Genomic DNA, 15,069 nt, shown 5'->3' on the forward strand with positions numbered 1-15,069 from the left:
TTCTAATCGATCAAATCGAGAAATTGATAAAGGATACTTCAGGGTTCCTCGTGAAGAGATTAAAAAAGGATTTTATGAATTTTACAGTGATGTTGCTCAGCTGTGCCTCTATGAGCCATTTGTTGACGGGGAACTTTTTCACCAGGATCTGCTTGGACTCATTCCTATGGAGGGACACTCTGGGGGGGAGATTGTGTTCACCAGAATGATTGTGTTCTTTGAGGAGAAGGACTTGGATTTGACGGCATCAACGTGCTGCTGACAGATGGAGACCCTGGATGGCAGGCAGGGATCAGGTTCAGGTGAGAGCTCTACATGTCCTCATCCACCAAAGCCTCCTGTGTGAAAAGCTCAGTGGAGACTTCAAAGAGACCGTGGACTCTGTCATGGAACTTGTAGACTTTCTCCGTTGGACCTCCAGTTTCCAGCAGCGCCTTTTCCTCACACTGTTGACTGACATGTCTGCTGGATAGAAGGATCTGCTGGTTCACAGTGACATTAGATGGCTTAGCAGAGGAAACGCATTGAAGCGTTTTTCTGTGAACTCAGAGGACATTCTGGTGTTTCTCTTCCTGCTGAACATTAGCATTGTAGAGAGGCCAACTTAGGGAGAGTCACAGTGATTGTTCTGTCTTCAAATGGATGAAGTGATTGTTGTTAAATCTACTTTGAAGCGTTCTGCCTTCATCAAATATCTTCATGTTCTTATCATTCTATTCAGAGGCAGAATGTGCAGTTTGCTTTGGTATTTGTTGGTGCACTAGGAAGTCCTTTGCTGCTTAAATGAATTAAACTGTGAACAAGTGATTTGTCTCCCCTGAACTGAGTGCTGCACTTTGAAATCCATGGCCTTGATCAAACAGCAGGCTCTGCTCTGTTGTTGTAGTTCTGTTCTGTACCATACTGTGCACTTTGTTGTTGTTGTAGATAAATGTGATGCTGCCTGTTGCTCCAATGAGTGTCATCTCAAACATAAAGGATATCAACCTGTACAGTGGTGCTGGTCCACTTCTGTCCAGTTCTCTGCATGTTTTCTGCTGCTTCATTGCATTTCTCTAATTGTCTGTTAATGAGGCTTGGATATTGCTCACCTGCTCTGATGGTGAACATTGTAGAAAATGTAAATGTACCGTTGCCTTGGCTCTGTGTGTGTCAGTGTGTCACAGTGTGCATTGTTAGCACTTACAAACACAATCTATTCATTTCTTCAGCATGTTCTTATCGTTTCTTCTCTTCTTACCGTGATGACTCATATTGTCCGGCCTCTTGTTGTTTCTCACTTTCATGAACTGGCCCCAGTTCCAAATGAATTGAACAGCCCTGTTCTAGTCTTTTCTTCCTGGTACCAGTGTCTCCTGGCTCTTCTTTGTCTTCTTCTTCCTCTGATTTCTTGTTTTCCAGGCTTGCAGCTTGTCCTCTGTAGCTGCCGCTGCTTCTTCTGCTGTTCATGGTGACGGTCGCTTCACTTGACGTTGTTGCAGAGTAGTGGTGATCCAAACATCCACAAAGGAAGAGAAAATGAGTCTCCTTTCTGTTCAAAGTCCTACACTTCATTGATTTAGACTAAACTTCAGAGGAAACAAACTATGAGGAGCGTTTGAAGATTTCAGGAAAGTGTTGCTGCTCAGAGCTCCATCTTACTGGAAGTCTCTCTGATCCAACCAACAAGTCAGGACTCTGTGGGATTCAATCTGGGAAAAGTCATGTTGTTGATCCACCACTAGATGGCAGCAGAGACTCACACACAAACCTCTGTCCCTGCAGCCATCAATAATCAATAACAATACTGATACTTCATCAACCAATCAACCAAGATTAACAATATTTGTGGAAGTTTTATCTCATATTTTGCTCATTTTATACATATTTGTGGTAGTTTTATCTCATATTTTGGTCATTTTATTCATATTTGTGGTAGTTTTATCTCATATTTTGGTCATTTTATTCATATTGTGGTATTTTATCTCATATTTTGGTCATTTTATACATATCTGTGGTATTTTATCTCATATTTTGGTCATTTTATTCATATTTGTGGTAGTTTTATCTCATATTTTGGTCATTTTATTCATATTTGTGGTAGTTTTATCTCATATTTTGGTCATTTTATTCATATTGTGGTAGTTTTATCTCATATTTTGGTCATTTTATTCATATTTGTGGTAGTTTTATCTCATATTTTGCTCATTTTATTCATATTTGTGGTAGTTTTATCTCATATTTTGGTCATTTTATTCATATTTGTGGTATTTTATCTCATATTTTGGTCATTTTAATTATATTTGTGGTAGTTTTATCTCATATTTTGGTCATTTTAGTCATATTTGTGGTAGTTTTATCTCATATTTTGCTCATTTTATTCATATTTGTGGTAGTTTTATCTCATATTTTGGTCATTTTATTCATATTTGTGGTATTTTATCTCGTATTTTGGTCATTTTATTCATATTTGTGGTAGTTTTATCTCATATTTTGCTCATTTTATTCATATTTGTGGTAGTTTTATCTCATATTTTGGTCATTTTATTCATATTTGTGGTAGTTTTATCTCATATTTTGGTCATTTTATACATATTTGTGGTAGTTTTATCTCATATTTTGGTCATTTTATTCATATTTGTGGTAGTTTTATCTCATATTTTGGTCATTTTATTCATATTGTGGTAGTTTTATCTCATATTTTGCTCATTTTATTCATATTTGTGGTAGTTTTATCTCATATTTTGGTCATTTTATTCATATTTGTGGTATTTTATCTCATATTTTGGTCATTTTAATTATATTTGTGGTAGTTTTATCTCATATTATGGTCATTTTATTCATATTGTGGTAGTTTTATCTCATATTTTGGTCATTTTATTCATATTTGTGATAGTTTTATCTCATATTTTGGTCATTTTATTCATATTTGTGGTAGTTTTATCTCATATTTTGGTCATTTTATTCATATTTGTGGTAGTTTTATATTTTGGTCATTTTATTCATATTTGTGGTAGTTTTATCTCATATTTTGGTCATTTTATTCATATTTGTGGTAGTTTTATCTCATATTTTGGTCATTTCATTCATATTTGTGGTAGTTTTATCTCATATTTTGGTCATTTTATTCATATTTGTGGTAGTTTTATCTCATATTTTGGTCATTTCATTCATATTTGTGGTAGTTTTATCTCATATTTTGGTCATTTTATTCATATCTGTGGGAGTTTTATCTCATATTTTGGTCTTTTTATTCATATTTGTGGTAGTTTTATCTCATATTTTGGTCATTTTATTCATATTTGTGGTAGTTTTATCTCATATTTTGGTCATTTTATTCATATTTGTGATAGTTTTATCTCATATTTTGGTCATTTTATTCATATTTGTGGTAGTTTTATCTCATATTATGGTCATTTTATTCATATTGTGGTAGTTTTATCTCATATTTTGGTCATTTTATTCATATTTGTGATAGTTTTATCTCATATTTTGGTCATTTTATTCATATTTGTGGTAGTTTTATCTCATATTTTGGTCATTTTATTCATATTTGTGGTAGTTTTATCTCATATTTTGGTCATTTTATTCATATTTGTGGTAGTTTTATCTCATATTTTGGTCATTTTATTCATATTTGTGGTAGTTTTATCTCATATTTTGGTCATTTCATTCATATTTGTGGTAGTTTTATCTCATATTTTGGTCATTTTATTCATATTTGTGGTAGTTTTATCTCATATTTTGGTCATTTCATTCATATTTGTGGTAGTTTTATCTCATATTTTGGTCATTTTATTCATATCTGTGGGAGTTTTATCTCATATTTTGGTCTTTTTATTCATATTTGTGGTAGTTTTATCTCATATTTTGGTCATTTTATTCATATTTGTGGTAGTTTTATCTCATATTTTGGTCATTTTATTCATATTTGTGGTAGTTTTATCTCATATTTTGGTCATTTTATTCATATTTGTGGTAGTTTTATCTCATATTTTGGTCATTTCATTCATATTTGTGGTAGTTTTATCTCATATTTTGGTCATTTTATTCATATTTGTGGTAGTTTTATCTCATATTTTGGTCATTTCATTCATATTTGTGGTAGTTTTATCTCATATTTTGGTCATTTTATTCATATCTGTGGGAGTTTTATCTCATATTTTGGTCTTTTTATTCATATTTGTGGTAGTTTTATCTCATATTTTGGTCATTTTATTCATATTTGTGGTAGTTTTATCTCATATTTTGGTCATTTTATTCATATTTGTGATAGTTTTATCTCATATTTTGGTCATTTTATTCATATTTGTGGTAGTTTTATCTCATATTATGGTCATTTTATTCATATTGTGGTAGTTTTATCTCATATTTTGGTCATTTTATTCATATTTGTGGTAGTTTTATCTCATATTTTGGTCATTTTATTCATATTTGTGGTAGTTTTATCTCATATTTTGGTCATTTTATTCATATTTGTGGTAGTTTTATCTCATATTTTGGTCATTTTATTCATATTTGTGGTAGTTTTATCTCATATTTTGGTCATTTCATTCATATTTGTGGTAGTTTTATCTCATATTTTGGTCATTTTATTCATATTTGTGGTAGTTTTATCTCATATTTTGGTCATTTCATTCATATTTGTGGTAGTTTTATCTCATATTTTGGTCATTTTATTCATATCTGTGGGAGTTTTATCTCATATTTTGGTCTTTTTATTCATATTTGTGATAGTTTTATCTCATATTTTGGTCATTTTATTCATATTTGTGGTAGTTTTATCTCATATTTTGGTCATTTTATTCATATTTGAGGTAGTTTTATCTCATATTTTGGTCATTTTATTCATATTGTGCTAGTTTTATCTCATATTTTGGTCATTTTATACATATTTGTGGTAGTTTTATCTCATATTTTGGTCATTTTATTCATATTTGTGGTAGTTTTATCTCATATTTTGGTCATTTCATTCATATTTGTGGTAGTTTTATCTCATATTTTGGTCATTTTATTCATATTTGTGGTAGTTTTATCTCATATTTTGGTCATTTTAAACATATTTGTGGTAGTTTTATCTCATATTTTGGTCATTTTAAACATATTTGTGGTAGTTTTATCTCATATTTTGGTCATTTTAAACATATTTGTGGTAGTTTAATCTCATATTTTGGTCTTTTTATTCATATTTGTGGTAGTTTTATCTCATATTTTGGTCTTTTTATACATATTTCTGGTCACTTTGTCCATTTCTTGGTCATTTTATACATATTTGTGATAGATTTACTGTAAATATTTCAATGATTCTGATGAATCTCCATCATTTCTAACACTGTTGGGTCTAAACCTTCATATTTCTACATGTTAGTTTCTCTCTATGATCAGTGATACTGGAGGGTCTGAACCTCAGTATTTAAACTGCTTCATTTCATTTGTCAAACCATCTGATTTATCTGCAGGAAAACACTTTGACACGACGTCTGTTTTTATTTTGATGTGTTTAATGAATGAGGGAGACTTTACTAATAATCAGCAGAGCTCTCATGTGTCTGACATTAAAATAAATAAAATATATTAAAGAATGACAGTAAAAATACAGCAGACCCACTAAAACATGAAGAGGTAGAAGAGTTTAAAATGTAAAACAACAATAATAATAATAGTTCTCACATAAATATGGATAAATCTTTAATCTGTGGTTCCTCATGTTTTGGATTCCCAGTGTCAGATTACAGCCATAAATAAAAACAACTACATGATGTTTTCAGTGTAATTATTCCTGAAGCTCAGCAAACATTCAGAGATCTTTCACGGTGTTTCATTTCCCTAAACGCGGTTCATCTCCAGCTGAACTCTCTGATGTCCGATTTTTCCTCTGGAACCCAAACGCCTCTCTGTCTAACTTTCACTTTCGTTCTTCCAAAGCTGTGGCGCAGTTTACGTCCTCCGGTCCGTCCTCCGTGTGAAGGTAATGTCAGCAGCTTTTAAACTCTTTATTGTTGGACATTTGTTCAGAAAAGCAGCAGAAACTTGAGCCTCTCTGGAAACTTTGTGTGGAGCTGGAAGGTTCTGTTGAAGGAGTTCAACCGATCAACGTGTCGCCGTTTAGTGTCTGTGACCGGAAACCGTCCAATAAAGTCCGAAATAAATAACAGTAAAGTGTAGAAATAACAGTACAGTGAAGGGAACTGATGGTCAGCAGCTGAATACGGTGTTTTTATTCCGTGTATCTCCGCTTTGTGGTGCCTGAGTCAGCCTGTGGAGGAGGCGGAGAGAGGAGCTGCTCCAAGCCGTTCAGGGAGGCCTGAGCTCGGCCTGACAACCGGCAGAGACCCGGTCTGTCTGGATCCACCGCGGTCAAACCAGCCCTCACTGCTAAACGCTTGGTCAAACTGGCCCTCAGCTGGAAAAGCGGTGCGCGCATTTACTAAACAATACGTCAAGAGCGATCTTTTTTAAAACTGTCGTTATTTTTCAAGCGTATGACATCCGCTAAGAATCACTTCAGTCGGATGTGGAATTTCAGAATAAAATCCCCCTGAAAAGCCATATTTTTTAGATATATCATGTACATTAGCATCAATATTTCTCCCAAACTACGAGTTATTATTCCACTGTTCCACTTCAGATTGATAGTACTCCACTTCAGGAAGACACCGAGTGAAAATCAGGTCAATCTGATGTGGAATTTCAGAATAAACCCCCCCTGAAAAGCCATATTTATTTAGATATATCATGCACATTAGCATTCATATTTCTCCAAAACTGCCCTTTATTATTCAACCATTCCACTTCAGATTGATAGTGCTCCACCTCAGGAAGACACCGAGTGAAAATCAGGTCAATCTGATGTGGAATTTCAGCATAAAAGCCCCCCAAAATGGCATATTTATATAGATATATCATGTACATTAGCATTCATATTTCTCCAAAACTGCCCGTTATTATTCCACTGTTCCACTTCAGATTGACACTACTCCACTTCAGGAAGACACCGAGTGAAAATCAGGTCAATCTGATATGGAATTTCAGAATAAAAGCCCCCTGAAAAGCCATATTTATTTAGATATATGTACATTAGCATCCATATTTCTCCCAAACTACGAGTCATTGTTCAACCGTTCCACTTCAGATTGATAGGATTCCACCTGTGGAAGACATCTATTAAAAATCCTGCCAGTCTCATTTGGTATTTCAGAATAAAAGCCATTTGAACCCTTTCATTTCACTGTAATCTTATAAGGTCGTTTTCTCGGCTATTGTGAGCAATTTTTTTTTCTTAGAATTAAAATAATTGTGAAAATATTTTCTATGTCTTCACAGTAACAGGCCAAATGGCTGAAAATCAGTCTTGGACAGTTATGAATATGGATGCTAATGTACATGATATATCTAAATAAATATGGCTTTTCAGGGGGATTTTATTCTGAAATTCCACATCTGACTGAAGTGATTCTTAGCGGATGTCATACGCTTGAATAATAATGACAGTTTTAAAAAGATGGCTCTTGACGTATTGTTTAGTAAATGCGCGCACCGCTTTTCCAGCTGAGGGCCAGTTTGACCAAGCGTTTAGCAGTGAGGGCTGGTTTGACCGCGGTGGATCCAGGCAGCAGGAGGCCGTTCTCTAGCCGTCCCCTTAACGAGCTGATAGGGAGGAGCAGGACTATTGTCTACTATCTGATGTTCACCTTTAATTAATCTTATTATTTTTGTTCAGTCATGGCTCTGGGTTGATCATGAGCTGCTACCGCTGTTCCTGGGCCTCCTCCATAGCAGCTCTTTTTCTCTGATTTCTCTTTTTTCCTTTTCTTTTTTTGCAGACTCACTCTGACGTAACTCGTCCGTTCAAACGGTCAGAGGTGTTTGAAAGATGGAGAATAGAAAGAGGAAGGATAAGAAGGCAAGAATTAAAAAGAGGAAATCTGTGGAAACAGAAGCAGACAAATGTGCTGAAAATAGAAACTATTTCTGTGAAACGAGCTCACGGTTAGAAACAAATGAGGACGATGGAAAAGATACAGAAAGATGCTGAACTGTTCTTCAGACCACCGTTCACTTTAATTCATTATCAAGTCAGTGAATTGTGTGTGGTTGTGGCGTAAAACATCACGTTATAGAATGTAAATAATAGTCTGATGCTGGTAAACTTTGTCTTGGAGCTCCTCAGAGTCAGAAGAAAGATCCAGAACCAACATCAGCCATGAGCCACAAGTCCAGAGAGAATCTTATCAGAATGAATCTAATGAAGAGTCTGGTGTAGAGCTGCTCTGTAGGAGAAGATGATTCACATCTACATGAATGAAACTGAGCTGAACTGATCAGAAGGTCTGGAAAAAGGACAGATCCAGTCCTGGTCCACATTATCGGCACCGCTGGAATGGTTCCAGAAAATCCACCGTTTCTCCCAGAAGTTGTTGCAGCTACAAATGTTTCTGGTTTTACACGTCTTTATTTCCTTCCTGTGCATTAAAATAACACAAAAATCAGAAGAAAAAAGCCAAAATTGAGCTAATTTTGCAGAAAACTCAGAAAATGGGCCGGACATCTTTGTTGGCACCTGAACTCAGTGTTTGGTTTCCACCCTTTGGAGGAAAAAACTGAAAGCAGTCACTTCCTAGAACCATCAACAAGCTTCTTCCTCCTCTCAGATGGAGTTGTGGACCACTGTTCTTCTGCAAACTGCTCCAGGTCTCTCAGGTTTGAAGGGTTCCTTCTAGAAACAGCAGTTCTGAGATCTCTCCACAGGTGTTCAGTGGGATTTAGATCTGGACTCACTGCTGCCACTTCAGAACTCTCCAGAACTTTGTCTCCAACCATTTCTTGGTGCTATCTGAGCTACATTTCAGCTCATTGTCCTGCTGGAACACCCATGATCTCTGACACAGACCCAGCTTTGTGACACTAGAAAACGAACACGTGGAAAACCAGAAACATTTGTAACTGCAACAGCTTCTGGGAGAAACGGTGGATTTTCTGGAAACATTCCAGCGGTGCCAATAATGTGGAGCAGGACTGTTTGTGCTGAGAACTGTGAGCATTTTAGAATGTGATTTAGAGTCAGAAGCAGATCCAGGAGTGATGAGAGGATTATTCCTGTCTGTAAAGGAACAGAGAGAACAAACAAGCATTAGTTCACTAGAACCACTTTCTATGCTCAAACCATAACAGTGACCCGTTCTGTTTTGATCATTAAAAGTAACACAGCTGAAAGGGAAGAAGATGAAAGTCATCTGAAATAAACCTGCATGTTTTAAAGCAACCCTTACTTGTTCTGAATTGTAAATATTGTATAAAAATACAGTGAACTGCAGGTTTTCCAGAACAGTGTTCTATAGCAGACTGAACATGTGAGGTTCTAATGACATGATTTTAATCAGAACGGGTTCTGATCTAAAGTGGGCTGGTCTGAGGCCTCAAACTCCAGGACTGAAAATGAATCCCACTGCTCAAACTAAGTGGATTTGACTGTGATCTCTGCCTGTTTCCCTGTCAGTACCATCAGTGATGAAAGCGTTAAAAAGCCTCAATCTCCTCCAGTCTGTTGACTTTAATCATCAGGTTGATCAGAGAACAGACAGCTGCCTCACTGGAACGTTAGTAGCTGTGACTTGTAGAGGACTGGGATGTTTCTTCCACTTTCTACAGTCTGCTGCCTGAACTGAGCTCAGAAACACACTATGTTGATGTGAGCCACTAGTTTTATTAGTGTCTGCATGGAACCAACAGCTGATGGTCAAGTCAGAGAGATTCAGTACGGTTCACAAACATTCACACAGCATTTATTAAACGATAACTTTGGATGGAGTTTCAGTCTGGATGAGGTTATTTCACATCATTTGTTGTTATTTGAATGTTTTTGTGGTAATTTGGTGACTTTTCATGTTGATTTTGCAACTTTTTGTGGTGACTTCAGTCTTTATGAGGTTATTTCACATCATTTGTTGTTACTGAGTGTTTGTGTGATAATTTGGTGACTTAACTGTTTTTCATTCATTTTTAAAGTGATTTTGAGCCATTTTGTGGTGATTTTTTCATTTTTTGGTGTTATTTCAAGTCTTTTTGAGGTTATTTCACACCTTTTGTTGAGATTTTGGATACTTTTGTGGTAATTTAGTGACTTTTTATGTGAATTTAACATCTTTTAAAGTGATTTTGCACATTTTGTAGTGATTTCAGTCTTTATGAGGATATTTTACAGAATCTGTTGTAATTTACATGTTTCTGTAGTAATTTAGTGACTTTTTTATGTATTTTTTAAAAGTTTTTGCACATTTTTGTGGTGATTTTACACATTTTTTGAGTTTTTTTTAAGTGTTTTGAGGTTATTTCACATCATTTGTTGAGATTTTCAGTGTTTTTATGGTAATTTAGTGACTTTATAATGTCCATTTTGCTTTTTTAAAGTGATTTTGGACCTTTATTGAAGCATTTTCAGTCACTGTGAGGTTATTTCACATAATTGGCTGCTATTTTCAGTGTTTTTGTGAAAATTAAATTTCTTTTTCTGTTTTTTTAAATCATTTTTTAAAGGGATTTTGCATCTTTTTGTGGTGATTTTTTCATTTTTTGGGGTTATTTCATGTCATTTGTTGTTATTTTGAGTGTTTTTATGGTCATTTTGTGTCTTTTCATGTTTTTTATGCATTTTTAAAGTGATTTTGTGCCTTTTTGTGTTGATTTTTGCGTTTTTTGGGGAGTTGTTTCACATTCTGCTTTCATGAAGAACAGGGTTTGTACAAGTTGTGTTGGACGTTGAGTGACATGAAAAAGGTTGAATGTAGAAATAATGGGTCACATGAAATGAGTGGGAATCAGCCTGTAAAATGTGCTCTTATTGTGAAAGTCTGCCTGCTGCTTCCTCATAGGTGGAGTCCTGACTGGTTCCAGGAAACAGATCACCTGTCTGAGCGTCCAGGAGTGGACTGGAAACTTTCTTCTTCTTCTTCAGCGCTTTGAATAAAGTGTAAGTTTGCTTTGTTTGCTGCTTTAACTTCAGTAATGTTGCTGTTTGTTTCTGCTCTGTCATGTTTCTACATGTTCACTTCTTATTTCAGCACAAACTGTGGATGACTGCTGTTTAAACATGGATCAATATGATTATTAGCTTATTGATTGACTGCAATCAGTCAATATTTCTCTGAGATTATTGATGGACTTGAGTCAGTTTGATGAGCTGCTGATGTTTCTTTGTTGTTTTGTCTTTCTGACTTTGGGTTTGTGGGTGAGTCTCTGCAGCTCCATGACTCCATCTGCTGGACTGATAGTAGAAGTGCAGCAGCTGATCTTCTCCAGGAGGATCTGAGTGGATGAATGATGTTTGTTTCCTGTGCAGGTGAAGGTAGAAAGTGTGTGTGAGCTGCTGTGAGTTGAGCATCATGGATGAGTGTGAGGACAGAGAGGAGGGAGTCCCTCCCTCTAAAAGCTCTCTGTGTGGGGAACAGGAGAACCAGAGCAAAGCTCAGAGGTGAGAGCACCATCTCTAACTGTCCAGGACTCTGCTGCATGTCAGAGCTCAGCATCACATCACTGCTGCATCATTATTGACAGGAATCCACCTGGACCTGGACCTGGACCTGGACCTGGACCTGGACCTGGACCTGGACCTGGACCTGGACCGATATCTAAACCTAGATCTATAACTGCACCTCGACCAATACCAGGACGTAAACCCATACCTGGATCTAAACCTATAACTCGACCTGGACCTGCATCCAGCTGTGTGTCCTTCAAGAGTGACTGGTCTAAGGAACTTCCTCTTTATTTCAAAAGAGGACCAGGTCCTGCTGCAGAGAGGTAAGATGTTCAGAACAAGGTTTCAGAGCTGCTAGTTTGATAGCAGATTGGCTCCTCATCAAACAGAACAAATGTTTCGAAGAAGTGATGCTAATAACGTGAACATCATCCACAGAGACATTAAGAACAGAACCAGGTGGATCACAGCAAGAACTCTGAGTTCACTGAAATATCAAGAAATATTTTGACTGGACAAAACTCCAGTTCTGTAATCAGATAAGCCTTGATAGCCTGCATGTTAGCCTACATGTTAGCCTGATGTTAGCCTACATGTTAGCCTGTACATTAGCCTACGTGTTAGCCTGTCCGTTAGCCTTCATGTTAGCCTGTATGTTTGCCTGCATGTGAGCTTCCATGTTAGCCTACGTGTTAGCCCGTACATTAGCCTACATGTTGCCCTGCCTGTTAGCCTACATGTTAGCCTGTACATTAGCCTACATGTTAGCCTGTCTGTTAGCCTGCATCTTAACCTGTACATTAGCCTGTCTATTAGGCTGTCTGTTAGCCTGCATGTTAACCTATACGTAGCCTACATTTTAGCCTACATGTTAGCCTACAACACTCTGCTGCATGTCAGAACTCAGCATCACATCACTGCTGCATCATTATTGACAGGAATCCACCTGGACCTGGACCTGCATCCAGCTTTGTGTCCTTCAAGAGTGACCGGTCTAAGGGTCTTCCTATTGAATTTAAAGGAGATCCAGGTCCTGCTGCAGAGAGGTAAGATGTTCAGAACAAGGTTTCAGAGCTGCTTGTTTGATAGCAGATTGGCTCCTCATCAAACAGAACAAATGTTTAGAAGAAGTGATGCTAATAACGTGAACATCATCCACAGAGACATTAAAAACAGAACCAGGTGGATCACAGCAAGAACTCTGAGTTCACTAAAATATCAAGAAATAGTTTGACTGGACAAAACTCCAGTTCTGTGATCAGATAAGCGATGTTAGCCTGCATGTTAGCCTACATGTTAGCCTGTACATTAGCCTACATGTTAGCCTGTATGTTAGCCTACATGTTAGCCTGTACGTTAGCCTACATGTTAGCCTACATGTTAGCCTACATGTTAGCCTGTACGTTAGCCTGCATGTTAGCCTACATGTTAGCCTGTACATTAGCCTACATGTTAGCCTGTACATTAGCCTACATGTTAGCCTACATGTTAGCCTACATGTTAGCCTGTACATTAGCCTACATGTTAGCCTACATGTTAGCCTGTACATTAGCCTACATGTTAGCCTGTACGTTAGCCTACATGTTAGCCTACATGTTAGCCTACATGACTCTGCTGCATGTCAGAGCTCAGCATCACATCACTGCTGCATCATTATTGACAGGAATCCACCTGGACCTGGACCTGGACCTGGACCTGGACCTGGACCTGGACCTGGACCTGCATCCAGCTGTGTGTCCTTCAAGAGTGACCGGTCTATGGATATTCCTATTCATTTTAAAGGAGAACCAGGTCCTGCTGCAGAGAGGTAAGATGTTCAGAACAAGGAGTATGCTGCCAATCAAGTTCATCCAGAATAGAATAGAACAGAACAGAATAGAATAGAATAGAATAGAATAGCTAACCAGAACATACACTAGTTGGTGCACATTATCACTGAAATTACGATGCAAAAAGCCTCATCGTCAGACTGATAAAAAAAACAAAGTGAAAGTTATTCTAAATAAAAAAATATATACATGTAAGAAAATTATTTAAATAAAATATCTATATATATATATATATATATATAAATATCTATATTTAAATATCTCTAAATAAATATTTGTATATAAATATACACACACACACCTGTATACATACACATCTGCTCATATTTATTGGACAGTGAAGATGCAGCAGCAGTATTTCACATAACAACCAATGGAATGAGAGGAACGCAGCTTTTGCTCTCAACCAAACTAAAATCACTAGCCAATGGAAGTAGAGTGGGGGCGGGTCTTAGAAAGACGTTGAGATCCAGCTGCAGGTGAGTCTGTTGTCATGGTTACAGTGACGCTGTGGTGCTATCTGGCAGTGATACAGAACTCTGTAACAAATTCATGGATCCAGACTATAAGCGGCATCACTGCTAAAATCTGATCACTTGGTCCTTGAGTCATTTCTGAGCTTCTCTGAAAAGTTCATCCAAATCCCTTGGTCCACTTTTTTTTCAGTAAACTTGCACACAGACAAATAGACGGCAGGACAAACGTACGATGGTCACAGTAACTCCGCCGTGTTCCTTGGTGGAGTTCAAATAAACGGTGCATCCAGATAGCTCAACACAGCGTCCTGGGTTGGATTCCAGCTCTTTACTGCATGTCTTCCCCTCATTCTGGTCCCTGCTTTCCTGTCTGCCTCTCCACTCTGACTATCAAATAAAGACAACAAAAGACCACAAACATAACTTTAAAAAATAAATAAAGAAATGGTAATTTTTCTTTTGCACTGTAACTGTTTACATGGTTGTATTTCAGAATAAATAGTGCAAATGATGCTTTAAAGGGGGTCAATGTCCTTTTCCATGTCTTTTACTGATTAGTTGCTGAACATATTTGCACCATGTTGTAGTCAGATGGAGTACTACCTCCACCTACTGACCTTTTTGGTGTTCCTATACTCTGTAGTCTGACTTTGTGAAGGCACATAGCTGAATTTCTTTCTAGTTAGCTAGATTGTATCCTGACCCAAAAGCAAAAAAGTTCAGGCTGAGGATTATTTTTCACTTTAAGCCCTGAAGATGTCTCTGTGTGATAAAGTGAGCGTTAACTGTTGATGTTGATCCACAGAGTGGAGCAGCAGAACTCAGAGGTTCCCAGAGCTCAGTCTGTCCAGCAGCATCATCTGGACTCCATATTCATGGTGAGTTCATGGACAACAAGTTGTTCTCCATCTGTTGTGTTCAGGCGTCTCCATGCTGCTCTTTGTAGACCAGTGGACTGTCAGTGTGTCCAACATGGATCTGATGTTTGGCTCCATGATTTGACTCTGATGGACTCATTGACACATTTCTCTGTTCCAGCTGCTGGAGGACAACATGGTGACTTTTGTGAAGAAGGAGCTGAAGAAGATGCAGAAGCTTGTGAGTCCAGATTACCCAGAATGCTCCTCAGAGAGTCAGAGGGAGGAGTTGGAGGGTGATGATGAAGATGAGAGGAGCAGCAGAGAGATGTTTGAGCAGATCACAGTGTTGTTCCTGAGGAGGATGAAGCAGGAGAAGCTGGCTGACTGTCTGCAGAGCAGTAAGAGGATTTGTGTAAAGACTGAAGCTGCTGATCAACAGAACATTTACTAAA

At 37.2% G+C, this 15,069-nt stretch overlaps 2 protein-coding genes across 45 annotated transcripts in view; one reads left to right on the forward strand and one right to left on the reverse strand.

Annotated features, from left to right (window-relative positions):
• LOC110970793 (NACHT, LRR and PYD domains-containing protein 3-like) overlaps window positions 1-15,069 on the reverse strand; it is a 267,127-nt gene that overhangs the window by 85,016 nt on the left and 167,042 nt on the right. The gene's annotated exons all lie outside the window — the stretch shown is intronic.
• LOC127532193 (NACHT, LRR and PYD domains-containing protein 3-like) overlaps window positions 5,861-15,069 on the forward strand; it is a 123,394-nt gene continuing 114,185 nt past the window's right edge. For 15 of the 30 annotated variants that reach the window (XM_051943482.1, XM_051943481.1, XM_051943469.1 and 12 more), the window contains exons 1-6: window positions 11,315-11,446; window positions 11,530-11,775; window positions 12,391-12,498; window positions 13,116-13,259; window positions 14,563-14,635; window positions 14,796-15,015. In XM_051943482.1, coding sequence (XP_051799442.1) covers window positions 11,358-11,446; window positions 11,530-11,775; window positions 12,391-12,498; window positions 13,116-13,259; window positions 14,563-14,635; window positions 14,796-15,015 — 880 coding nt within the window. In that variant the 5' untranslated portion in view covers window positions 11,315-11,357. The other 15 variants (XM_051943496.1, XM_051943485.1, XM_051943477.1 and 12 more) reach the window with 12 other exon arrangements.

This window comes from Acanthochromis polyacanthus, chromosome 22 (assembly GCF_021347895.1).
Source record: "Acanthochromis polyacanthus isolate Apoly-LR-REF ecotype Palm Island chromosome 22, KAUST_Apoly_ChrSc, whole genome shotgun sequence".
NCBI lineage: Eukaryota > Metazoa > Chordata > Actinopteri > Pomacentridae > Acanthochromis > Acanthochromis polyacanthus.